Below are 25,679 nucleotides of genomic sequence, written 5' to 3'. Positions count from 1 at the left end.
ATTTCACCCCTGACCTTGACCCTAACCCTAACTCTAAGCCTAACGCTAATACTAACCCTAACCCTAATACTTTATTGAAATTATATATATGGAAATGAAAGAAGAAATGCAAAATAAAATACAGGCCTTCCTTACTGAAAAACAAGAGATAGAAAAAGACCAGTATTGGCTTATTTGTTGCAACTAGGAAGGTTAGAATGGCATTTTATACTTTGCTGCTTTACCTTTTGGCATTGCATAGAAAATCTAGGAAATGCATGTAACATTAAGTGTTTTAAATTTGGACAGCCCATTTTTAGCATTCTATAGATTTATGGGCATTCTATAATATGCCTAATTTCACACATATACCAAAAACATATAAAAAATTATGGGAATATTTGTTCAATGATCCATAAAATATACCATATACCAACAACATATAAATAATTATAGTAATATATGTTCAATGATCCATAAAAACTTGATTCAGCTAAAATAATGAATATTTAGAATAATACTGCCAGCATGTTAATGTTTCATTTTTTAAATTCTCTGCTTTTTACTTTTTTAGTTCTTTATTTTTCTGTACTTTTCAGTTATACTTCTTTCTATAAAATTCCTATTGAATTGGGGAGTCAATAACAATTTGTAGTAATCTCTATATTCACAATTGAAGATAGTAGGAAATTATCATCCCACATATCAGATGCATTGGCATCTGTTTCATGTTTCGTTCCTAAACAGTTTATGATAATTACAGCCCACATTTAAGACCACTTGAATCAACAAGCTGGTGCAAAGGAAACAAAAGCTTCTGTAGGTTTTTTCCCTACATGAAATAAAAGGATACTGGCTCTGGATAACCATTCTAATCCAAAAAGCTGACTAACCATGAATATATCACAGATTAAAAACATTTGCACTTGGAGGCATGAGTAAAGCATAATGACAGTAGAAAAAATATGTTTTCTTAAGTGGCTGAAAGAACAAATGTTCCAATGTCCCTGACAACTCCAGATTCATTTATATTAATAGCAAAAGTCTGCCAAATAATATATCAGATTTAAATTGTGGAATTTTTCTGGCTTTACCATATACAAACTTGGAGGTTATTTTATTCAGAGCATTTTCTGCACAATTTATTTATTTATGTATTAGTTTATTTATCCTCCTGTTTTTTTTATCCACTTTGACATACACTCTCCCTTTCAGGCTGCAAAGGTGTTGTTTTGATGGACTAATGCAAGGATTAAAGCAATGTTTGCCACCATAGCAGTAAAGGCTAAAAATAAAGCAAGCAAGTAAAACATTAATCTATCCACATGACACTTGGCCTGAATTCACACAGTAAGCCAGGCTAAAATGTTATTGGCTAATATATGATGTGAACACAGCCATGGGGATATCCTGTATAAATTTAAATTGTACATTTATGAACAGCTACCCCAAAATCTTTTCTGAAATTTGCTAGTCTAACATGCAATAAAAAACCAGGTATTTAGCAATAGCAATAGCATTTAGACTTATATACTGCTTTACAGTGCTTTATAGCCATCTCTAAGCAGTTTACAGAGAGAAAGCATATTGCCCCGAACAATCTGGGTCCTCATATTACAGTTGTGCATCCATCCATTGTGCATCCATCTTTCAGCTGTGGCGAGGGGGGCGTTTGCCCAGGTTCGCCTGGTGCACCAGTTGCAGCCCTATTTGGACCAGGAGTCACTCCTCACAGTCACTCATGCCCTCATCACCTTGAGGCTCGACTACTGTAATGCTCTCTACATGGGGCTACCTTTGAAAAGTGTTCGGAAACTTCAGATCGTGCAGAATGCAGCTGCGAGAGCTATCATGGGCTTTCCCCAAAATGCCCATGTAACACCAACACTCCACAGTCTGCATTGGTTGCCAATCAGTTTCCGGTCACAATTCAAAGTGTTGGTCATGACCTATAAAGCCCTTCATGGCACCTGACCAGGGTATCTACGAGACCGCCTTCTGCCGCACAAATCCCAAAGTGGGCCTTCTCCGGGTCCCGTCAACAAAACAATGTCGCTTGGCGGGGCCCTGATGACCTCTGTCATCAGGCATGGTGGAATTGAGACATTCTTTCCCCCTAGGCCTTTATAATTTATGCATGGTATGTTTGTTTGTATGGATGCTTAGTTTTATAATAAGGGTTTTTTAGCTGTTTTTCGTATTGGATTTACATGATGTTTTTTATTACCGTTGTTAGCCGCCGCGAATCTACGGAGAGGGGCGACATACAAAATCCAACAAATAAATAAAATAAATAAATAAAATCCAGTTTGTGATAAATATAGCAAAATTACAGTTGTTTCTCACTCTAATTAGAAATATAAAGGTATAATTTAGTCAAATATAGCTCAGGAGTAGATGCTACTTCTTTTGATCCCTCTTACGCTAGATTAATTTTGGCCAGGATTTATATACATTCCACTAGACCTTTAAGCATCTTTATTCACAATGTTGTAGATTTAAAAAGGTCTGTTCTTGAATAACAAAACAATGAAAGCCCATTTTGCTCAGGTTCCAGTTAAGGTTTTGGAAGTAGGGCCAATACATTTTCTATTTCATTAGATGGCTTCTCTCATCCTGTGTTTTGTATCTAGGCTTAGAGAAATAACAATTCTCCATTTGGTTCTCTTGAGGGGAAAATTGCAAATGCATCTCAAGTAGATATTTTTATTATTGCAGTTCTCCATGCCGAATGGTCAATAATCTGTTGATAACTCACACCTGGCTTGAGTTTAGCTCATGGGAAGTGACTTAATAAACTGAAAAAAATAGCTATACAACTGAAGGCTGGATCAGTCATTCTGCCATCAAAGCTGGTACCTCTTTGAATGCCAATAGTTCAATTCTCATCACTGTCAAAATAGGAATTGAATGGAAAGGCAAGGCACCATGATGTGGTAAAAATGAAAGATGCACTGGGAATACATGAGACAATGGGATTCCTCCATACTACCTTGTAATACTAACAGTCAGTTCTTGAGATTGGCTATAGTGCCTAGTGTTCCTTCGCTAGTTATAGTGGAGCATCTGGACACCACAAAATAGTTGGAGAGAACTCTCAGCTGCCACAACTCATCCTTAGACCTTCTCTCTCATTGTCCATTTTAGAGAAAGAAATGAGTTCAGATTGCATCATCTGAAAATACGAATCAGACTACATTTTGATTTCATTCCAACAATTTTAGAAGAAATATAAAATATCAGAGAGATCAAAGAGTTGACATCTTTTCAAATTACAATCCCAATTGTTCCTGATATTTATTTTATTTTATATATTTTTGGGATCCATTCCAAACATCCTGGAACTGAAGGTGTTATACCTACCACTCCTTTCTCCTGCTCCCCCCCATAAGAATAATTGTGAGGTAAGTTGCCTGAGTGAAAATGACTCTTGTCCTGCTAGTCAGGAAATTCCTAATAGCTGAGGATGGACTAAGACCTGGGTTTTCCTAGGGCTCTTCTAGTACCCAAATGATTATATCACACTGCGTTCTTCCAAGGCAACTACCAACATTTCAGAAATGTATTCTGATTAGGTCTGTGAATAACTGCAGAGCTGCAGTAGTGTTGCAGCATTTTAAAAAGCATTTTGAGTCATTCTTTAGCTATTTGGAGTGTTTATAAAAAGAAACTTTGGGGAAGATGTTAAGTCATACAGTGAACGGAAGGCTTTTAAAAGTCCATTATGATCAAATAAGAGTTGATGAGGAAAAAGCTAATTGATAGGATGCTCAGACACCTTGTTGGCTTCAGGGAGGAGGATAATGACATTTATGATACAATACCGAAGTCACTTCAATGTCAAGAGAGAAATAAAGTGGATGCAAAGTGTGAAGGAGAATCTTTTGACCGTTCAGCTATGTAATCATAATCAAGAGACCAACTGCAGAGACAATGGAGTATTTTTTTTTTTTAAAGAAAGCATACAAGATGATTGTTTTGATGAGCAAGAAGAATTTCTGAAATAAAACAGTTCTGGGGGAGAAAAATTAATCTCTCAGCTACACATGCTTAAGAGCTGACATTGATATTCTTAAAGGAAGCATAAGAGTAAGCAACCTAATAACCATGGATACTAATGTGCTGGAAAACTATTAACAAAGAAAGATATTATGACATTTTAAAGGTTAATGCATTTACTCTTGCATAACCTGCTATGGATCACCACCTATTTGATCAGATGCCTCAGAAGTATACCATGTTTATGCAATGATAAATATGTTCATTTTAAAGTAGGATAAACCTCTACTTCATTTTCTGATGGAGACTAATGTAATTAGAAGAGAGGGAAATGGTGCATGGGTGCTGTTTATTGTAGCATGAAGCATTGCAGACCTCCATCCTCCACGTTTCTGCCTTCTTACATTTCTGGACTGGATGCAATTTTAATTGATATCAGGACAGGTTGATAGGTTCTAAGCAGAGGTGGACTTCAATTTGAAAGGATAAAGGAACCAATTTGAGGAATGTGAGTTAAAGTTGGTTTCGTGTAAAAAGGTAGATGAAGCAGGAAATACTATAAAAGAAAAATAAAGCTTTTCATATCTTGCCTGTTTACAGTTAGGGTTAAACCAGTGATGGGCTCTTATGGGAACAGTCAGGAACACAGTTCTGGTAGCAAAATTTGGAGTTCCACCCCAGAGCACCCAATTCGCACTGAAAGATGTTGGAACAAAATGCATAAGCCATGCCCACAGTGTGGTAGTAAAAATTTTGGTAACCCATCACTGGGTTAGACCCAGAGGTGGGCTGCTAGCCGGAACACTAAACTGGGCTCACTGCTGCAGCTCATGACTGCTAGCAGGGTTAGCACGATTTTGCTTCTACACTTAAGGTAAGGAGGTAGCAAAATCGCACATGGAACCACAGGTGCACCCATGTTTTTTGCTTCTATGCATGCCAAAACATGGGTGCATCTGCGGCTCCATGCATGATTTTGCTACCTCCACAGGCGCAGAAACAAAATCGCGCTGGCCCTGCTAGCACTCACGTGCCGCAGCGGTGAGCCCAATTTAGCGTTCTGGCTATCAGCCCACGCCTGGGTCTAACCCTAACTGGAAACAGGCAAGATATGAAAAGCTTTATTCTTCTTTTATAGTATTTCCTGCTACACCTACCTTTTTACATGAAACCAACTTTAACTCACATTCTTCGAATTGGTTCCCTTGCCCTGTATTAACATCATGTGAGATAAAGTATCTGAGTTGAAGAAATGCCCGACCGGCGGCTTAAAAACCGCCGGTCGAAATTACCTCAGGAGCCAGGGGAGACGCTGCCGGCAGCTCTTCTGAGTTCCATACTTCCGGGTTCCTTTGAACCCGGAAGTTTGGCTTTTGGCAGCACGCCAAGCTGGCGCGCTGCCTACTGGGTCCTGGGGGAGGTCCTGGGTCGCCCTATTTAAGGGCGATTCAGACAGGACACCCCCCTTGCTTTGGCTCCCTCTTCAGGCGAACAGACATCGGTCTGTTCGCCTTTTGGATGACGCACGTGGCGGGGCCTCCCCGGGCCTCGCACAGGTGGCTGGATCCGAGGCTACAAGCTTCGGATCCGTTCTTTTGTTTAAGGGCGAAGTCAGAGGCTTGCCTCTGGCTTGGCTTGGAGGGAAGGGAGTTGGTAGGGGTTGGGGTCTATTTTAACAGGGAGGGGTAGGTGGTCAAACACCCCCCCATGCGACCCCCCCACGTGACCCCCCCACGCACACGCGACCCCCCTCACGTACTCCCTCCTTCCCCCTCGGCTGGGGTTTTTTGGTTATTTTTTGGGAATAGGATAGCCTACTCCCATTATAAGGGGGGGGTGATTTGACCACGTGGTGAGGCCTACCAGGCCTCGCCCGACCGGGGTAATTTCTGTTGGATCGGAGGCCTTGGCCTCTGATTCTTCATTTAGCTAGTAAAAGGGATTGTGGGGGTTTAGTTTTTCCCTTCCTGAGGGGTGGGAGTTTTCTTTTTCCCCCCCCAATTTTTAGTGGGATCGGTAGGCAGGGCAGGCAGGGCAGGGGCAAGGGGCCTTGCCCCCCCCTCGCCCATCGGGTAGGAGGTTTTCTTTTAATTGTTTGCTTTTATGGTTTTTTCCCCCTTTAGTGGCTCCCACACCCTCCCAACCGGGTGGCTGGGAGTGTTTCGGGCCCGGTTTTGGGGCCTCTTTAATTTTACATTATTATATTTTAGTTTTGGTTTGGAAGGCAACAAAGCCTTTGTTGCTTTAAAGCCATCCCCTTAAAGGGAGCAGGCTTTTCTTAGGACTTAAGCAGGGACCCAAGGTCCTCCCAAAAGTTTTTGGTTTTAATTACTGGGGCTTACTCAGGTTGATTGGGTTTCCCCCCCTTTTTTGGGCCCCCATGCCCTCCCGTCCGGGTGGCTGGGGTGTTCGGGGCCCGTTCTTCAGGCCTCTCTTTTTTATTTGTTTGCCTTTAGGGTTTTTTCCCCCTTTAGGGGCTCCCACGCCCTCCCATCCGGGTGGCTGGGAGTGTTTTTGGGCCCGGTTTTTGGGCCTACTTTAATTTTCCATTATTATATTTTAGTTTTGGTTTGAAGGTAACTAAGCTTAGTTGCCTTAAAGCCATCTCCTTAAGGGAGCAGGTTCTTCTTAGGATTTAGGCAGGGCCCCCAGGGTTCTCCCGAAGGTTTTGGTTTCGATTACTGGAGTTTACCCAGGTTGCTTAGGTTTTTTCCCCTTAGGGCCCCATGCCCTCCTGTTCGGGGGCTGGGGGGTTCGGGGCCCATTCTTTGGGCCTCTTTTTAGTTATATCCTTGGAATTTTGTTTTCAGGGCCTGCACAGGCATGGCCCCCAAGAAGCGAGCCTCTTTACAGGGTTTCCAGGGTCCGTGCCCTCGGAGGGCAGGGTTCCTTTAAGGAGGGCCAGGGAGACTACAGTGGCACCCCCGGCCCCTGTGTGCAGCCCCATCCGGACAACAGGCCGCCATGGGGCCCAAGCCAAGTGTATCGGCTCAATCCTTTTCTCCCCTTTTAGATCGCCTGAACTGCATGGATGCCCGCTGGGAAGCCGCCTTCGGGACACACGGAGGATCCAGGCCCTCAGCAGCGTTGGGGGCCCCTCCAGGCAACGAAGAAGTCTGGACCCGTCTTCGGACCATAGCGGCCGTACGTCAGGGGCTCCAGGGTGACGGCCGGGGCCCCATTGGATGGCAGGGGTGAGTCAATTGCCAATGCACCCACACCGGTTTTACAGGGGTTACCCACCGTAACCCCCCCGGCAGGGCCATCCGGTCTGGACCCCCCTTTGGGGTCCAGTACTCCGACGGTGTGCTCCCATGTTGGGGTACTACCGTCCAACCGGCTTTGGTCCCGATTGGGGCGACATTGGTGAGCACAGTGACTTGGCAAGGGGGGAGCCGGGGCGGTAGTGCCCTACGCTTTGGCTCCCAACACTGCCCAGGTCCGTAGGGCAAGAGCTGCCATCGCATAGCACGGCAAGCAGTGCAGGGACACAGGCGGCTCATGCAATGGAGGGGGGGTTGGTGGCGGCACTGGGATTTCCCCCCCTCAGGCTGCCTTTTCCGCAGTGGAGATGGCCAGTAACAGCGTGGCCACCTCATCCGACCCCATGGCGGCGGCCATGGGGGCAGTCCCTGTGGGCCTTCCTTCCACTCCCTTAGGGTATCATCGTCACCCCTCGATCAGGGATAGGACATGGCGAGGTAATACATAGACCTCTATACCCTGTTGAATGGGGAAGTCCCCAAGAAGGGGAGGGACAAGGGGGCCCGAACTAACCGGGCCAAAAGGGAGGTGCCGAGGTTTTTTCCAGGTCTTGGCTTTATGCCTTCCTGACCTTTGCCACCATAATACGAAAGACCCGGCCAGGGCCACGGCTTTTCTTAAATTAGCGACCTCATTGCCATGGCTTATTTTGCGGTCAAAGGGGGATGCCTGGCAAAAATACGTGCCACATTCCGGATGCTGGTGGCCTACGATTCTTCCCTGCCCTGGGACCAGGAGGTGCCCGACCCTGGTTCCAAACGACGCGGCAGAGGAGGACAGGACAACGGACCGATAGCGGTCATCTGATGGAGGAGGGGGAGCCAGCTGCACCCCGCATGGTGTGGGGCAGGGTGTTTGAGTCACCCAAATCTGTTTTGAGTTCAGTGCCAAGGGCTCTTGCGGATGCTCCTCCTGTAAATTCCGGCACATTTGTGCCAAGTGTGGGTGCTCCCATGCCACACACACGTGTACACGCCCCAACAGGAATGAGAACAACAGGGGTAGGACCGAACAGGCCATTTCCACGGTAGAAGGGTCCCCGCCCGGTCAAACTTGACCGTTTGGGCGAAATCCTGCGGGGATATCGCCCGCCTGAGCGTGCGGATGCTATCCTTCAGGGTTTGGGAATGTTTTCAGTTCTTATCAGGGTCCGCGGAAGGTTTTTTTTCTCGGGAAAAACCTTCCCCAGTTAGGGGACATGGAGAACTAGTTAGGGTTAAGGCTCTTAAGTAGATTGCTGGAGGAAGGGTTCTTGGCCCCTTTCCCCCCCCGCACCTATCTTGAGGGTATTCCCCCCCCTCCCCTGAGAGTAGTGCCCAAGAACGCACAAGGTGAATATCCCTATTCACCTCCGTTCTTTTCCCTCGGGTCGGTGAACGACTTTATCCCGGGAGATCTTAGTTATGTACGGCTCAAACTGGAGGAGGTGTCTGGCCTTGAGAAGGTAACCCTCAAATGGATCCAGGAGCTCGCAAGGCTGTTTAATTTCACATGCCGGGTAACTGCTCCTGGTAGGGTGTTTTTATGCAGACTCTATTCTTCCATGCAGGGATTGAGCTCACCCCATTATGGGTGCAGCTCAATGCTGGGGCCAAGGTAGACTTGCAAGTTTGGCAGACATTCCTGGCCCGCTTTCACGGGGTTTTCCTTCTCCAGCGAGATTTGCTTTTCCAAGCAGACTCGCACATGCACCCTGTCACTTTGGGTTCCCTTGGCTTCAGGGTGATGCTAGGAGAGGGGTGGTGTGGTGGAGCCTGGCAGGGCTGCAAAACTCTAGGGACAGGAGGCAGATTGGACCATTGGGCTGTTGGTAGCTCTGAGCACCAGGGCTGATCATCACAGGGCAGGTAAGGAGTTTTTTTGGACTTGGGGGCTAGCAAGGTCTACGGGCCGGCTGGCCCATACCACTTGACCAGTTGTTAGAGCACTGTGTGCTGTTATACCAACGTGGCCTGAATATTAACTGACCGAAGGTAAGTTGGTGGGCCTAGCGTTTAAGCCAAAGTGCCTTTGTCCACGGCGTAGCTGTCAGCCTTATGCCAAACATGGGTCAGGCTGTGTACTTCGAAACGAAGCCGGCCTTTTCCATGCAACAGCTACAACGCTTTTCCTTAGGGCATTTAGAATAAGTGAAGTTTTGGCCACCTCATTGAGGACACTAGCTTGCCCACACTCCAATGGAGCGATGTGCTTTCCGGAATAGGGATATCTATCCGCCGACGCCAGTCCGGAACGGACCGGCATGGTCGCAGCAAAGTAATTAGGCTAGCCCCAATGAAGGTCAGGGCAATATGCCCAGTGTCAGCTTTGGCTGCCTTCCGCATATACTGCGGTGAAGGCTCTGGATATTTCTTTGTCATGGTAATGGGGCCCCTGGGCTAGGTATCGGTTTTGAGCTGTCACGTCTGGGACCCTAGAGCGAATTTGTGCAGATTCTTCCAGGTTCTGCACACACTCTTTTTGTATTGGCGCCGCTACTGCGGCTGCAACTATCGTTTTTTGCAGACCGCCACACCATAGCCATCGGCCGCTGGTGTCTGTGGCCTTCCGCTCTATGTAAGCCCCCCCTACCCCAAATGGGGTCCCCGTTATCGGCCGGTTTAATTGTTTGTTTTGTCTTTTAGCCATTTCTGTTTCCCGGACCGTGGTTTAAACTCTGTGGTCACAGTTTTGGTTCTGGGCTGGATGTTTTGCTGCAAGGCTTCCATTGGATCACAGCCGCCCTGGGCTGGAAGATGGAAGTCGTCCGGACGGGTTGCAGGGGCCTGCGCTGGGTTGGGCTCCTCCCCCCTGTTTTCTAGCCGATGCCAATCCGAGAGAGCCCCCGGGTTTTTGGTATCCACCTCGGGGGCAACGACCTCATTTTTCTGGCGTCAAGCATCCAAGCCCGCGATAGTCAGGGGGCCATCGCTGCTGTGTACCCGGACACAAGTGCGTGTGGTCTGGGATTTTCCCCAGATTGGTCTGGCGGAACCTTGTACTCCTAAAGTGTAACGCCAGGTTGAGGGCAACCAGGCCATTGGGAGGTTGTTAAGGAGTTGGGGGTGGGGTGTAGCAAAACATCCCCGGTTAAAATTTGGAAAGCCCTGGCTCTACCGGGCCGACGGCGTTCACCTCTCAGGGAGGGGAACACCATTTTCCTGTCGTACCTGCAGAGGTGCCTCCAGGATTAGTTTAGGAGGCTGGGTGGGGGTCGGGGGGACAAGATTGAGATCTGACCCCCCTCCGTGGCAGGTTAGGGGCGGAAATGGGTAATTAGAAGTGACTGCGCATGCTCCTTTCGGGCATCCTTCAAAGGGTGATGGACCGCCTCTCTCCAGGAACTAGAGGTTGGAACAACGTCGGGGATTGGAGAGAGGATGTCCATGGGAATCACCGGATCCAATTTCCCACGGGGATTGGAGGGTGAACTCCTCCCACACGACGAAGGGGCGTGGCTTCGATCCAGGTGAAGGTGGTACCTTCACCTGGTTCAGCAAGGAGTTTTTGCCCAAAGTTGCCAAAGAATTTTCTGGTAGGAATTTCCGCCCCGTTAGTTTTTGCCTCTGCAGGTCCTTAGTTTTGTTCTGAATTTAAATATTTAAATTGACGTATTCTAATTTATTTAAATTTATGTTAATTCAATAAAATGACCCATATTTAATCCACAATATGTCTCAGCGTCGTTAATCGGCTTCCGGGGGTAATAACCTTCTATGAAGAAGAAACTTCCCTAAAGGGTACAAAGCTCCTTTATTCTTTTTAGCTGCTTCTGAAAGGAGCCTGGAGCTTTGGAATAGCTGGAAATTAAAAAGTGTGAATAATTAAAATAAAAAGGAACAATAAACACTTACGATCCAAGCACTTCCATGAAAACGAATGTTTTTCTGATGTTGGCAGTCGGTTTCTTCCAGGAAGTCCCATCATCCTCTTGTTTGCAACCCATCTTCTCCAGAGTTAAAGGTGAAATTTCTGAAAGGATATAATCATGGTTGAAGAACCATTATTCTGGACAGTTATTCATGTCAAAACATCAGTAAATTTTCACGTTTTTCTGTCTAAGATTTCTGGCAACTTTAGCAGATTTAACACAACCTGCAGTCCAGCACAAAAGAATCTGCCTCTATAATTGTTTACAATGGCCATTGCAACAATTAGTGATAATTGTTTACCACTTGCTATCTTTCAATTTCTACAATTTGCTCTTCTGGTTACTATTCATGCTCTGGAATTCTTCTGTAAATTACAAACCTGAGCAGAGATAAAACAATGCTGATACTATCCTCATCTATTCTATTTTTCTTTGAGGGCCTGAACTTGTGTTAATGGGCAGCATTTCCTAACACTTGTAAGAAAAACCCAGCTGTAAGCCCCAGGAGGGCTTTCAACACCAGGAAGCTTTAAATTGTCAAAAGACTTATCATCTGAGCTCCTAACTCTTACTGAGAGTCTGAAATGTTCCTCTGAGTATTCTATATTTTCGAGGCATTAGAAAATACAATGTTGATTTGAAAATTTGAAAGTAGGATTATTTTAGGATAATGATAAAATAATTGCTACTATTATTCTAGATGACTGGTTCTTGTTATTCATTGTGTCAAAGCGTATAGGATTATCATCATAAAATACATTAGACTAATGTACTTAGCACCAGCATTAATGTACTTAGTAAAGCTGGTTTGGAAATCGCATAGAAAATCTAAATTCCATTCCTTTTAATCACAATAAAATGTGCCATAATAATTAGGCTGCTATTTTTATTAGGATTGACCCACATTTTATACCAAATGTAAAATTCAGGGATATTAGATGCTAACACACTCATTAGGTAGTAATGATTGTGGTTTATAGTTGCTTCTAAAGATTGTGTAATCTTATTGCTCATCAAAGTTAATAGTTTACCATTAGAATTCAGAGCTAACACATACTGAAACAGATTATATAATTGCAAATTGAATAAGAATGTACAGACCAGATTCATTGTGAGAAAAGAATGGGTGAAGTCAGACAGTAACAACACAGATTAAACCTTTCTTCAAACTGTAATTAAATTAAAGCATTTAACACATACACACTCAAATAGGAGGCTTAGGGCAAAACTACATGATAATTAAAACATATTTTGTGCTACCTATTTTTTTTCTGGTTGTAATGAATGATGGCGATGGGAGGGGAATAAAGCTCTTATTTCAAACAGGACTATTGGTATGAGAATAAAGGTTGATCTTTTCTCCAAAGTAACATTATTTATAATAAAGCTCTTTTAAAAAATATAAAAATACATAAGCATGTGTCTTTTTCTAAACAAAAATCCTAAATGGATAAGATGGTGGAATAGCCTTTTGTTCTTTTGTATATTGTGCTTCCAGTCCAAAATGTGCCACCCTATATTTCCACTAGATCAAAATGAAAATGCAGATAAAGCTATACAGATTCTGATTTTCATAACTGCTTAACTGATCAGTTTATAAATCTTAATGCTGGAGTAATCTGAAAGAAAGATAACATGTTACTTTGATACAAACTAAGTGGTGGTTATATCCATAGCATTAAACATTTATCTTTTGGGCAGTGTTGCATCCTTGAGGCTACCCCACTGATCCACAAGTATGGCCATGTAGAAGCGCCTCTCATTGGCTGAACTGTTGACAGCCTTTCAGTGGGAGTAAACAAGCCCTATGATTGGACAATCTATTTGACACCTACCATATAAAGAGCTGCCAGACAGAAAGTTGTTGCTGGCTCCAGAATTGACCTGTTGTGATGTTAGCTGGTTAGCCAAATAAAGACTTTCTCTTATGGTAACTTGTCTTGCCTCAGTTCCTTGCCTGCCTTGTTCCCCAAACAGAATACTGGTGATGGGGATGGGATAATAAGGCTGAGATTAGGCAGAGTCACTGACAGAGCTGAGGTGCACTGAGCTGAACACTGCTGCCTTTAATCACAGGTGCCTATCCTTTTAAGGATGCTGCACTGACCACATTTGCACCATTTAATCTGGCAACCGAGACATGGGACTAATATGTGGAATGATTTGAGTGCTTGCTTGAGGCAATGGTTACATAGAGCTATCCAGTTGCAGAAAGAGAGTGGTTTTCCTAAATTCCTGCAGGCATGAAACATTTGCAGTTACCAAAGCTCTAGTTGCCTCTCAGCCAGTCCACACCATACCCTATAATGCCCTATTCGATAAGCTGAAGAACCACTATGTGCTAGCTCCTTCCTGCATAGCCCAGTGACATGCATTCAATCAAAGGAACTAAAAGGAGGGAGAGTCAATTAATCAATATATAGCCTCCCTCATCATTCCTTATTTTAATGATGTTTTCATTTGTTTCAATAGCTAGACAGAACTCATCAAAAGATTACAAACTATACAAACCAATTTTTAAACAAGTTGGCCTCAAACATTAAAAAAAAAACAGGATCAGGGTCCCTGAGATAGAATTTCTAGGATACCTCATATCCACTCGCATTCACCATACCCTACTTTTCAAGGTAGAAGCTATAAAAAGTATGCCAACCCCTATTTAAGAAAATGAAGTGCAAGCCTTCTTGGGGCTATTAATTTTTTATAGTATCTTTTAACCTCATAAAGCCTTCATGGTAGAACCCTTCCAAAGGCTCTTGGATAGCACGACATCATAAACAAGATGCCAATGCTTTTGCAGCTGTAAGGAAACAATTAACCTCTAACAGAATGCTGATACAATACAGTGACAGCCTAACCAATAATAATAATAATAATAATAATAATAATAATAATAATAATAATTTATTAGATTTGTATGCTGCCCCTCTCCGAGGACTTGAGGACTTACTTTAGCATACAATGCTTCACCTTAGATATTAGAAACATGCTAACTCACAAGCTGCCCAGTAGGACAAAAGCCCCAATTGCCTATTTTTTAAAGAATCTTATCTTCTACTGAAATGAACTACAGTCAAATAGATAAAGAGGCCCTGGCAGCCATAGCAGGCATAAAGCATTTTTATGTCTATGGACATTTTTTTGAACTAATAATTGATGACAAGCTTCTCTTAGGTCTGTTGGCATATGGCCATCAAACCCCTCAATTTCTGTCCCCCACATGTTGAGATAGATAATATTCCTGGTGGCATATGATTACCAACAAATCCACCACCCTGGGGAAAAATTAAGCAATGCTGATGTTGTCAGCCATTGTCCACTTCTGGTCACTGTGCAAGACCCAGACCCAACATCCTCGATTCTGCTGATTGAGGACCTCAAGGTCCCCATAATGGCATTCAACATTGTAACATACTCTGCAAAAGACTGTGTGCCTACACAACTGCTGGACTGGTTGTGGAGGGGATGGCCACAGGGACAAGTGCCTATTGAGTTCTATCTGTACAGGGCTAGGCAGCATGAGCTGTCTGTGCAGAGAAATTGTCTATTGTGGGGAAGGTGGTCCCACCTGAACTACAGACACACATTTTGAAAAACCTGCATGACAGTCAATCTGGCATAGTCAGGATGAAGGCTTTAGGGCATAGTTACATAAGTGGGCAAACTTGGATCATGCAATTTCTGAATGGGTTGCTGGATGGCAGCGATGCCGCCAGTCCTGATCAGCACCACCACCAGCCCCAATCAGGGAATAGTTCCAAGGCCATAATTACGGGTGGATTGCCAGATGTCTTATTTTCAGATAATTACCCATAGTAAACCTCATCACTATTCCAAGTGTTCCTCACTGAGCACGGAATTGGCCATACACAGGCTTCCCCGTTACCCCTGGCCTGCAATGGCATGGTGAAACGAACTGTCAGATCAAAGAGGCTTTGGCCAACTTTGGGCCAGGGAACTGGTAAAAAAAAATCACTAAATGCCTCCTATCCAGGGGTGGGCTGCAACCCGGATGGGGTGAACGCAGTGGGGTAGCGAAAATGGAACTCCACCCCAGAGCACCCAATTTGCACTAAGATGTTGAAAGAAAATTCAGGAGGTCCTGCATAAGCCATGCCCACAGTGTGGTATTAAAGCTTTTGATAGCCCTTCACTGCTCCTATCCCAACATATAACTCCATGTCCATCCGCCAACTGAAGCCCTGCTGAATTACTGATGGGCCAATGATTTTAGAGCAAACCTAGATTGGCTACACCCAACCTACTATACTGATAAACCTCTAGATCTGACCAATCATGTCAGGGCTTTTAACACAGGAGACTGGGTATATATTGAAAACTATGGGGATGAAACCTAGTGGTTACCAGGGCAAATAACCAAAGTTACCGGGCCCCATTCTTATAGGGTTAAAATTGATGATTGAAGAACCTGGTGACGTCACATCAACCAGTTATGAGGGTGGCCATTCAGCACATCCATCTGACAACCAGAATGGGCCCAACCTGAATTGACTGATGTAGAGACATCCACCAACAGTCCTGCCCAACACAATGAGTTCAACACTCCTCCCATTAAAAACAGTCCAATTGCTAGATTAATCTGCAGAAAAAGGCCTTTGTCCTATGATGGATCCTCCTATCCAAGTTCCCATGCAGTCACAGGGAGTTCCAGGGTCTGAGCTGCAGCATCCACTTTCCACAGAGGCTGCTCCTGAACTACGCATTCTGGGTGGAGCAACTGGTGCCCCACTTACTTACAAGACTACACACGCACCATCCAGGAGGGAATGAATGTTGCATCCTCGAGGCTATGCACTGATCCACAAGTATGCTGATGGGGAAGCACCTCCCATTGGCTGAACTGTTGACAGGCTTTTTGCTGAAGAAAAGAAGCCCCGTGATTGGACGACCCATCTGACAGCTATTAAGAGCTTTCAGATAGAAAGTTCCAGAGTTGCCCTGTTGTAATGTTAGCTGGTTAGCTGAATAAAGGCTTTCTCTTATGTTAACATGCCTTGCCTCAGTTCCTTGCCTGCCTTGTTCCATCTTCTGATCGAATATCCCAAGAAGAAATGCTTCTCGTTTCATATTTATCTTCTGTTTTGTTACTTCTTTTTGCCAAATTTGAATTTTGTGTCAAAATTGGATTTGGCTGTTACTTTGCACCTTAAACAGCAATGAAACATTAAATATTTTGATTGATAAAAATGTTATTTTTTCTATCCATGTTTTTTTTTAAATGGGTGTTTTTTAAGAATGGATGGAGAATGTATCTCATAGGTTGTTAGCAGGTACTTGTTTTTGCATCATACTTTCAGTATAAAATCAGTGCTGGCTTCATTAAATATCAGTATAAAAATATTTAAATGTGAACGGTCAAAGGTGAAACTGCTTGATGCATCCATTTACAGGAAAAGTCCAAAGAAGACTGGCACCAACCAGCAGGTAAAGTTTATGCTGCTTCAGTGATCAGCAGATTGGCAGGTAAGTTGTGGGGATAAGCATCTGATTTTCTGCATTTATTACGAATGCAGTTACCGGTATTCCAAACTGTAAAGGAAATTGCAATGTTAAGACCCTTCAAGAAATTGACACATTATCTGTAGAAGGAAAGGCTAGACAATGGTGTACTAGTTGTGTATGCTTGGATCCTGGTGTTTTGTGGAAATCAATATTAAATAAAATAATGGATCAAGGTGGTGCCGTGGATATTGTCTATCTGGACTTCAGCAAAGCCTTTGATATGTTTCCACATAAAGAACTGATAGATAAATTAGTGAAGATTGGACTTAATTCCTGGATAGTTCAGTGGATTTCAAGCTGGCTGAAGCGTAGACATCAGAGAGTTATTGTTAATGGCGAGTATTCTGAGCAGAGACAGGTTACCAGCGGTGTGCCACAAGGGTCTGTTCTGGGTCCTATTCTTTTTAATATGTTTGTGAGTGACATAGGGGAAGGTTTGGTAGGGAAGGTTTGCCTATTTGCCGATGACTCTAAAGTGTGCAATAGGGTTGATATTCCTGGAGGGGTCTGTAATATGGTAAATGATTTAGCTTTACTAGATAAATGGTCAAAGCAATGGAAACTGCAGTTTAATGTTTCCAAATGTAAAATAATGCACTTGGGGAAAGGGAATCCTCAATCTGAGTATTGCATTGGCAGTTCTGTGTTAGCAAAAACTTCAGAAGAGAAGGATTTAGGGGTAGTGATTTCTGACAGTCTCAAAATGGGTGAGCAGTGTGGTCGGGCGGTAGGAAAAGCAAGTAGGATGCTTGGCTGCATAACTAGAGGTATAACAAGCAGGAAGAGGGAGATTGTGATTCCCTTATATAGAGCCCTGGTGAGACCACATTTGGAATACTGTGTTCAGTTCTGGAGACCTCACCTACAAAAAGATATTGACAAAATTGAACGGGTCCAAAGACTGGCTACAAGAATGGTGGAAGGTCTTAAGCATAAAACGTATCATGAAAGACTTAATGAACTCAATCTGTATAGTCTGAAGGACAGAAGGAAAAGGGGGGACATGATCGAAACATTTAAATATATAAAAGGGTTAAATAAGATCCAGGAGGGAAGTGTTTTTAATATGAAAGTGAACACAAGAACAAGGGGACACAATCTGAAGTTAGTTGGGGGAAAGATCAAGAGCAACATGAGAAAATATTACTGTATTTTACTGAAAGAGTAGTAGATCCTTGGAACAAACTTCCAGCAGACGTGGTTGGTAAATCCACAGTAACTGAATTTAAACATGCCTAGGATAAACATATATCCATTGTAAGATAAAATACAGGAAATAGTATAAGGGCAGACTAGATGGACCTTGAGGTCTTTTTCTGCCGTCAGTCTTCTATGTTTCTATGTTTCTATAATGAATAATTAGCAGAAATCTGGAAAGGAAGGAACCAGGCTGCACTCTATTAGTTGCTACCCTTGCCTTATTAGCAGAACATAAAGGTGTTGAGGAAGTTTACAAACTTGCTCTTCTTGATCTGAGGATTAAATAGAAATTAAAGGAAAACAACAGATGCTGCATGTTTTCTCAAGCCTAGGCATATCGAGATATTGACTAATTTTAACCCTCTTCTTCTGCAAGACAGTACAGAGAATATTGTCCCATTAGCTATAGATTTTCCAGGTAGCTCTTACTTTTAGACTGAATTCAGATCTTCACAGTGACTCCATTTATCACCATGGCTACATTTGGCTTACACAGGTAGAAGCCCTTTATAAGACAAAATGCAAAGGTTTTTTCCCCAGGTATAATTAACAATAATTTCTGCAATTAAAGAGGAGTTCTAAAAGCACTTCTAAATAGAAGCCCTGGAAATGTCCTGTTGTGAGCAAACACACTGAACTGAAAGATGGAGATGGGTGCAAAGCCCAACAAAGGCTGAAACACCAACACTCTCCCTACACCAGTGATTTTCAATCTTTTTTGAGCTGCGGCGCATTTTTACATATACAAAATCATGGGGCACATTGAGTGGGGGGGGGGAGGAGTGGGGGGGAGCTAAAAAAGTTTGGACAAAAAATTTCTCTCTCTCTCTCTCTCTTTTCCTCCCTTTCAATCTATTTCTCTCCCTCTTTCTCTCTCTTCCTTCCTTTCCCTCTCTCCATCCCTCTTTCTTTCTCTCTTCCTTCCTCCCTCTCTTTTTTGCTCTCTTTCTATCTCTCCCTCCTTCCCTGCCTTTCTTTCTCCTTCTCTCTTTTGCTTTCTTTCTCTCTCTCTTGCTTTCTTTCTCTCTCTTTCTCTCTCTCTCTTGCTTTCTTTCTCTCTCTTTCTCTCTCTCTCTTGCTTTCTCTCTCTCTTGCTTTCTTTATCTATTTCTCTTTCTCTCTCTTGCTGAGCTTCGCGGCATACCTGACCATGTCTCACGGCACACTGGTTGAAAAACACTGCCCTACACCTTCTCCTTTTTCAGGAATAGCAAAAGTCTTTATACACATGACTGCATTTGCTATTGGCCAAATGGAGTCTTTTGTTAAAAAGAGGAACATTTTGAACAGAGGGAATCACTACTGCACAGGGGGGGAAAAAGAGGAAGAAAAAAATATGTTTTTGCGACAAATAGTTAAGGATTTCATTTTCCACTGAAATAGTATTTGCCACCTATAAAGACCAGGGTTACACATTTTTCGAGTGCCCCAGAATCAGACATCAAAAATTAATTCAAGCATGGTAAAAGAAAAATGGACTCAACTGCCAAATAATGATATTTTCAGTCTATAAATCCTTTCAAAGCCAAGAGAAAAAGTTTAAGATAGATACATTAGATAAAGCAAGATAATTTCTTCAACAACATTCTGAAATAGAAGCAGAGCGAGAGAGTAAGGAAGAAGTCAAAAGAATAAGGAGAATATGAGTCAAGAGGAAGATCAAATAGAGAAGAAAGAGGAAGAATGAGAAGAGAGGAGAGAACAGGAAAAATAAATTATATTAAGAGAAGGAACAGGAGAAAACTGAAAAAGTATCAGCTCTTTAGTAAACCAGGGAGATTTCTTAGATGCATTGCCATGGAGAGGTCACAATCTGGTCCAGTGCCCCCGATGCCGCCCTATTCCAGCAGCCACCAGGGGCTTGGATCACCCAAAGCTCCTTCTGGAAGCCTTCAGGGTCCATTAGGCATCTGGGGTGGAACTACTTAATTGGCTCCACCTCCCAGCGGTGGGGGAGTAGCATCCTAAAGTCTAACCTCAGTAGGAAATGATCTGACCATGACAAGGGAAAATAATCCATACATACCCCTTAATTCCAGATCATCTCTCCACTGCCCCAAGAGAAACACCAGGTCAAGTGTGTGTGTGTGCCCCTCCCCCCATGGACTACTTGGGTCAGGTCCATGGTTGTCATGGAAGCCATGAACTCCTGAGCCACATTAGGAGGGATTGCCAAGTGATGGCAAATTGAAGTCCCCCGGCTTCATAAGCCTGGGGAACTCCACTGCCAACCTGGCTACCACCTCTAGCAGTGCAGGCAGGGCTGTTGTAATGCAGCTGAGAAGCAGGTACCCATAAAGAGTCTTGTAGAAAAATTAACGAAGAAGAAACACAAATTGTCCATCAATTAAATTTGACCCTGAACTACTTGGATCAGGTCCATGTTGTCATGGTAGTCATGAAATCCTTCACTGCATCTGAGGATTCACCAAGCGATGGTAGATTGAAGTCCCCCAGAACCATGAGTCTGAGGAACTCCACTGCCAGCCTGGCTACCACTTCTAGCAGCGCAGGCAGGGCTGTTGCAATGCAGCTGGGAAGCAGGTACCTTAGTAATAAACCCAATTGAACCCCCGATTCCAACCTCACAAGAACAGATTCACACCCGCCAATCTCAGAAGTAGGGATCCTGCAAGGGCTAAGAATATTTTGAACAATAATTGCCACTCTACCACCCCTTCCCTGGTGTCGTGGCTGATGGCACATCTCTGAGAGGGGAACAACCCCCTCCTGCCCCTGCCAGGTTTCAGTTATTCATGCCAGTTATTCAATTATTCATACCATAATTGCCATCTCCCACACTACTCCCAGTACTTGGCTATGCAGGGAACCAAGTTGCTTTCCATGTGTCTTGGCTTCATGCTCGGCCGCCATCTTCTACTGTCTCTGCATTCCGTGCTGTCCAGAGCTCACCTCTTTTTGCCTTTGGTTCGTCACCAGGTTGTCTTTGGGTCTCCAAAAAATAAGCAAACAACCCCTGGGACAATACTGTATTAGTAGCAAGCCTCAAAGTGGTTTCCTTCTGTTTATTGTTGATTAATCTGGTGGTCACCATTGTTGTCAGTGATGGAGCCTCCCTCTCCTGTTCTTCTCTGCTCTGCCCCCGGAAACCGTAAGGTACAATATAAAATTGTACCTGAAGTATTTGCCTCTTATCTTATTTTTAAGAGGAGATTATTTGTCTGAAGTGAAGTAGGACTCCTGCTTGAGTGCGAGGGTTGGACTAGATCAGAGATTTTCAACCTTTTTTGAGCTGTGGCACATTTTTTACATATACAAAATAATGGGGCACCTTGAGCGGGGGTGGGGGGCAGTGGGGGGGGGCTAAAAAAGTTTGGACAAAAAAAATTCTCTCTCTCTCTCTTCCTCCCTTTCGCTCTATTTCTCTCCCTCTTTCTCTCTCTTCCTTCCTTCCTCTCTCTCTCCATCCCTCTTTCTCCCTTCCTTCCTCTCTTTTTTGCTCTCTTTCTCTCTCTCCTTCCTTGCCTCTCTCTCTCTTGCTTTCTTTCTCTTTCTTTCTCTCTCTCTCTCTTGCTTTCTTTCTCTTTCTTTCTCTTTCTCTTGCTTTCTTTCCCTCTCTCTCTTGCTTTCTTTCTCTTTCTTTCTCTTGCTTTCTTTCTCTCTCTCTCTTTCTCTCTCTTGCTGAGCTTCGCGGCACACCTGAACATGTCTCGTGGCACACTAGTGTGCCGCGGCACACTGGTTGAAAAACACTGGACTAGATGACCTACAAGGCCCCTTCCAACTCTAGCAATCCAATCCAATCCAATCCAATCCAATCTAATCTAATCTAATCTAATCTATAATTCGGGTTTCAGAAACCTTTCCTTTCATGACTTATTTGGAGCCATTAATCTTAAAGACACTGGATGCAATGGGAAGTTGTGCGAAACTGTGGCTTCTTGGTCTGTTTACTTAGTCCCATTTACAAAAAAGAGTTATGAGAGTCAGGAGACAAGTCTGCTGTAATACAGGCGCCAACCTGTATTTTTGAAAAACAAATGTCTCAGTCTTTTTTGCTGATGGCAGGAGAAAGAAATGTGGTATTTGTAGATTTTTCAGTAGTCTGTTTAATAATGTCTGTTCATTAAAGGTAGTAGTATCAACAATAGAAGCATTTTCTGAGAGCAGTGTACTTAAACTAGTACAGCTATGAGTAAAGCCTGACATCCTAATCTAAATACAAAATTATGCCATAAGATGATTTATTTCATTGTGTTCATCTTAGAAAATCTAGGATAATTTGGTGTGGTGGCTTAATTCTAATGATAATTGTAACATTATATTCATGAATAACTCATTTTAGGAAAAAAGATGCCAACCCAGTTAAAGTTGGCAGCTTCTAGAAGATAGCTGCTTCACAACTATTTATTTCATTAGTTTATTTTAGAAATACATTTATAATGATAAATTCTGTCGACAACATGCAGAATAACCAAAGGTTAAAAACAAATTGTCACCATCTAGGTACTATAACTGGAATGCAGAAATCCAGATGTCCATTAGGTGGCAGCAAAGGGAAACAGAACAAGCTTAGATCTTAGTGGGCTTTTTACCATCCAGTTATAGTAGCCTTAGACTAGTCAGCATGTGGCCTGTTAATCACCAGGGTGTTAAATAAGGCTAAGCTCCAACAGTTACTTTGATTAAGCTTCTGAAATGAACAGCAAGAAAAGATGAGCAACCAAGAAACCAATGTAATCATCAGGCATGAAATAAAGGAGCTGTGAATGAAGCAGATTGTGCGGAAATATAATTACTGGTCTAGTTAGCAGTATGCCATCTGACATTGATATCTTAATGATTCCTAAACATGTGGAATTAACATGTGAGAGAATATACACGAAGGCATTTGGGAGAAAGCAGAGTTTCCATTTTGTCTTTTTTTCTGTCACCCATTTTGAACATGATGTTAATTTACATTGTTGAATGCGTTACGTTTTTGAGTAAACTCAGAAGATATTTTAAAACATGGAATATAATATATTGAACCCATCCATATTTTTTCTATTTCCTGTTTCTTGGTTGGCATTAAAATAAATTATATATAATGATATCTCATAAGGAGATGACCCAACCAGGAAAGAAACTGAGGGAGAATATAGAACCAGGAAATACATTATGCTATTTATTTCATAGTCTGCATCAGAGGTACTATAGGCTCCTACCAGTTCTAGCCGGTTCTTTAGGACCGTTAGTAAACCGGTGATAATGTCACGAGCAGGTTCTGTCTGAGCTGGTCCATGGGTACTGTTATCTTCTTTTTGGCTTCTGCACATGGCACTGTGCATATGAGCGCATATGCAAATCATGTATTTACCCATCTGGCACAGCCATGTAACACACAATACCATGCAGCCACATGGCGCAGGAGTAAGCAAACGGGTGACGAGGTAAGTCAGAATCCTGCCTGGCCTGCATGTAATATAGCTTCATTAAGTTATAAAGAGAAAAGATTTAAGAGACACACAGAAAGAGAAATGACTTGCAAAATATTCCTGCCAAGTCCTATGTGTCAGTCAAAGAATAGACAATTAATTGTGCATCTTCATAGCCCTAATAAATCAAGTGCCCATGAAATGGTACAAAGAATCTAACAAACTGTATTCTAAAATAAATGATCCTTAGAGACTTATATCTCACAATACAGTAAAAATCTCACAATACATTAGTGCATTTATGGATATTCTCAGTCGTCCATGCCATGGTTGTCCCAAAGATGCTTTTCGAAAGGCAACTGGACTTACTTTGTTTTTTCCTTGAAGAAGTTTCACTTTGCATCCAAGAAGTTTTTTGGATGCAAAGTAAAACTTCTTCATTTCTGAAGAACTGAAGAAGCTTCTTGGATGTGAAGCAAAACATTTTCAAGTAAAAAAATAAGTCCAACTACCTTTTGAAAAGTACCTTTGGGACAATCCATTAATGTATTTTACTACAGGAATTCAGACTTTTCCCTCTGGGTCTCAATTTGGATACACATATTTTGTATAAAGAGATGACAGCAGCTTAACTTCCTACTTCTACCTGTCCCAGCCAAAGTAGTATAATAGGACTTGCTTTAATCAGTTTGATGCAGAGACTAATGTGTCATGCAGTACAATATAATAACATGGATAAATATTTCATTGATAAAAATTGTTCAGCATTCATATCTTATAGCGCAAGCATTGAAGTATATGCTACTGAAAGGATTTACTGTATTAATAAAACCACAGAAACATAGGAATTATCTCAAAGTTGAAACGGCAAGAAAAAGCTAAATAAAGCTTTTGTGATTTCTCTTACCCCTTTTGTGACTCTTCATATATTACCCAAAAGAGATAGTAGAGGTAAAGCAAATCATTTATATTTTAAAACATACGGTAATAATTCATCTAAAATCCAATGCATCATTAAAGCAGCCCTTTTTTCCAACTTCCTAATTACTAAGAAACCTGCAGTCTCCAATATATATTTCCAACTGATTACATGCTAAAAAGAAAACTTAATCCATATAGTAAACAAGAGACCACGTTATTGATGCCAAAGGAATGCATTTTGCTAGAGGTCGTTGAAAAAAACCTCCTCAAAATTAATTCTGATATTAATGTTCAAACTGTTGCAGGCATTTGCAAAGATTTATTAGCCCTGTGATTCACCTCGTTCCACAGATTTTTCAACCATAAGCAAAAGGACAGAGTAAAGTCTTATGCTGGGATACAGAATCAGTAAAGCAGTCTGCTAATGATGAAAACAGCAAACACACTCTGAAGCAGACTGAACAGAATGCACATCATAGTTTTGACAAAACAGACACAGAACATAAATGGTTGTCAAGGAAATAGGATCGACTTACCCCCCAGACCAAAACGGAGGAACTTCTGTTGTCTGACTTGCTTCTTCAGCTCCTACAGGTCTATAGGGATTAATGCTAACAATAAACCAAGATTAAAGGGGAGGGAAGCAGGAGGCTCCTTTCATGAGATCACATCTAAGCAAGCTCTTACAGGATGATGCACTTCTTGGTGGGTGTTTCTGCAACACTAATAAAAGTGGCATTCTACACTTGTCCTTAACACATCCCAAGCCCAGTGGGTCTCCTTATATGTGGGTCTACTTTTGAAGGGTGTTTTGGAATAGTCAAAACAGCATTTGATATGTATTTCTTTTCCTTGCTTGCTAGGACTCCAGAAAAGCCTCAACCCCCCATGACACAGATTTCTGCCAATGCAAATTTCTGGAGGCTGAAAGGCAACCCATGGTGCTGAAATAAAATTCCAGTCTAAAAACAAAAATATCTAGAAATCAAACACAGAAGCTGTTTTCATTGCATAATTTGCAAATAAAACTAGGTAGCCAAACATACACATATGAACAAATACACAATATTCTATCCTGTCAAATCTATGTCATTCAAGCTCAAAGTTACTACCAATCATGAGAAAAGATAGAAAAATTGGCAATATTGTACAATAGGTATATTATCTTAGATCCACTGTAGAGATTATATTCATTTTTAAACGTGCAGCTTTAATTTCAGAAGAAAGGAATATTTATCATTGACAAATGGTTACATGGTAATGAATGAAATGTACATTAAACAGATTCAGAGACAATATTATTTCACACAACCAAATTCTAATAGAAATTTGGGATTATAACCAGATCTAGTCTAATTTCATAAATCACACCAAACCATAATCCAAATTATGACCTGTAATGTCTGGATCGGCGGTGGCATGCTTCTGATTTGGACCAGTTCTGTGAACTATGTTTTATTCTTTGGTTGTGAGCCACCCAGAGCCCCTTGGGAGTTGGGTGGCATCCAAAATCCAAATCCAAATCCATCCATCAATCAATAAATACAAGTCCTCAGAGGGGGCAG

General features: G+C 42.6%; 1 protein-coding gene across 2 annotated transcripts in view; it reads right to left on the bottom strand.

The window, feature by feature from the left end:
- Positions 1-24,737, bottom strand: part of CAMK1G (calcium/calmodulin dependent protein kinase IG) — a 56,229-nt gene extending 31,492 nt beyond the window's left edge. For both annotated transcript variants that reach the window (XM_070745598.1, XM_070745599.1), the window contains exons 1-2: positions 24,651-24,737; positions 11,076-11,193 (exon numbers count right to left, since the gene is read on the bottom strand). In XM_070745598.1, coding sequence (XP_070601699.1) covers positions 11,076-11,167 — 92 coding nt within the window. In that variant the 5' untranslated portion in view covers positions 11,168-11,193; positions 24,651-24,737. The remainder of the gene's footprint in view (positions 1-11,075; positions 11,194-24,650) is intronic.
- Between the last annotated feature and the right edge of the window lie 942 nt (positions 24,738-25,679).

Source organism: Erythrolamprus reginae, chromosome 3 (assembly GCF_031021105.1).
Source record: "Erythrolamprus reginae isolate rEryReg1 chromosome 3, rEryReg1.hap1, whole genome shotgun sequence".
NCBI classification, from domain to species: Eukaryota; Metazoa; Chordata; class Lepidosauria; order Squamata; family Dipsadidae; genus Erythrolamprus; species Erythrolamprus reginae.
Note: the sequence above shows the minus strand (reverse complement) of the source record. Positions and strands in the feature narration are given on the sequence as shown.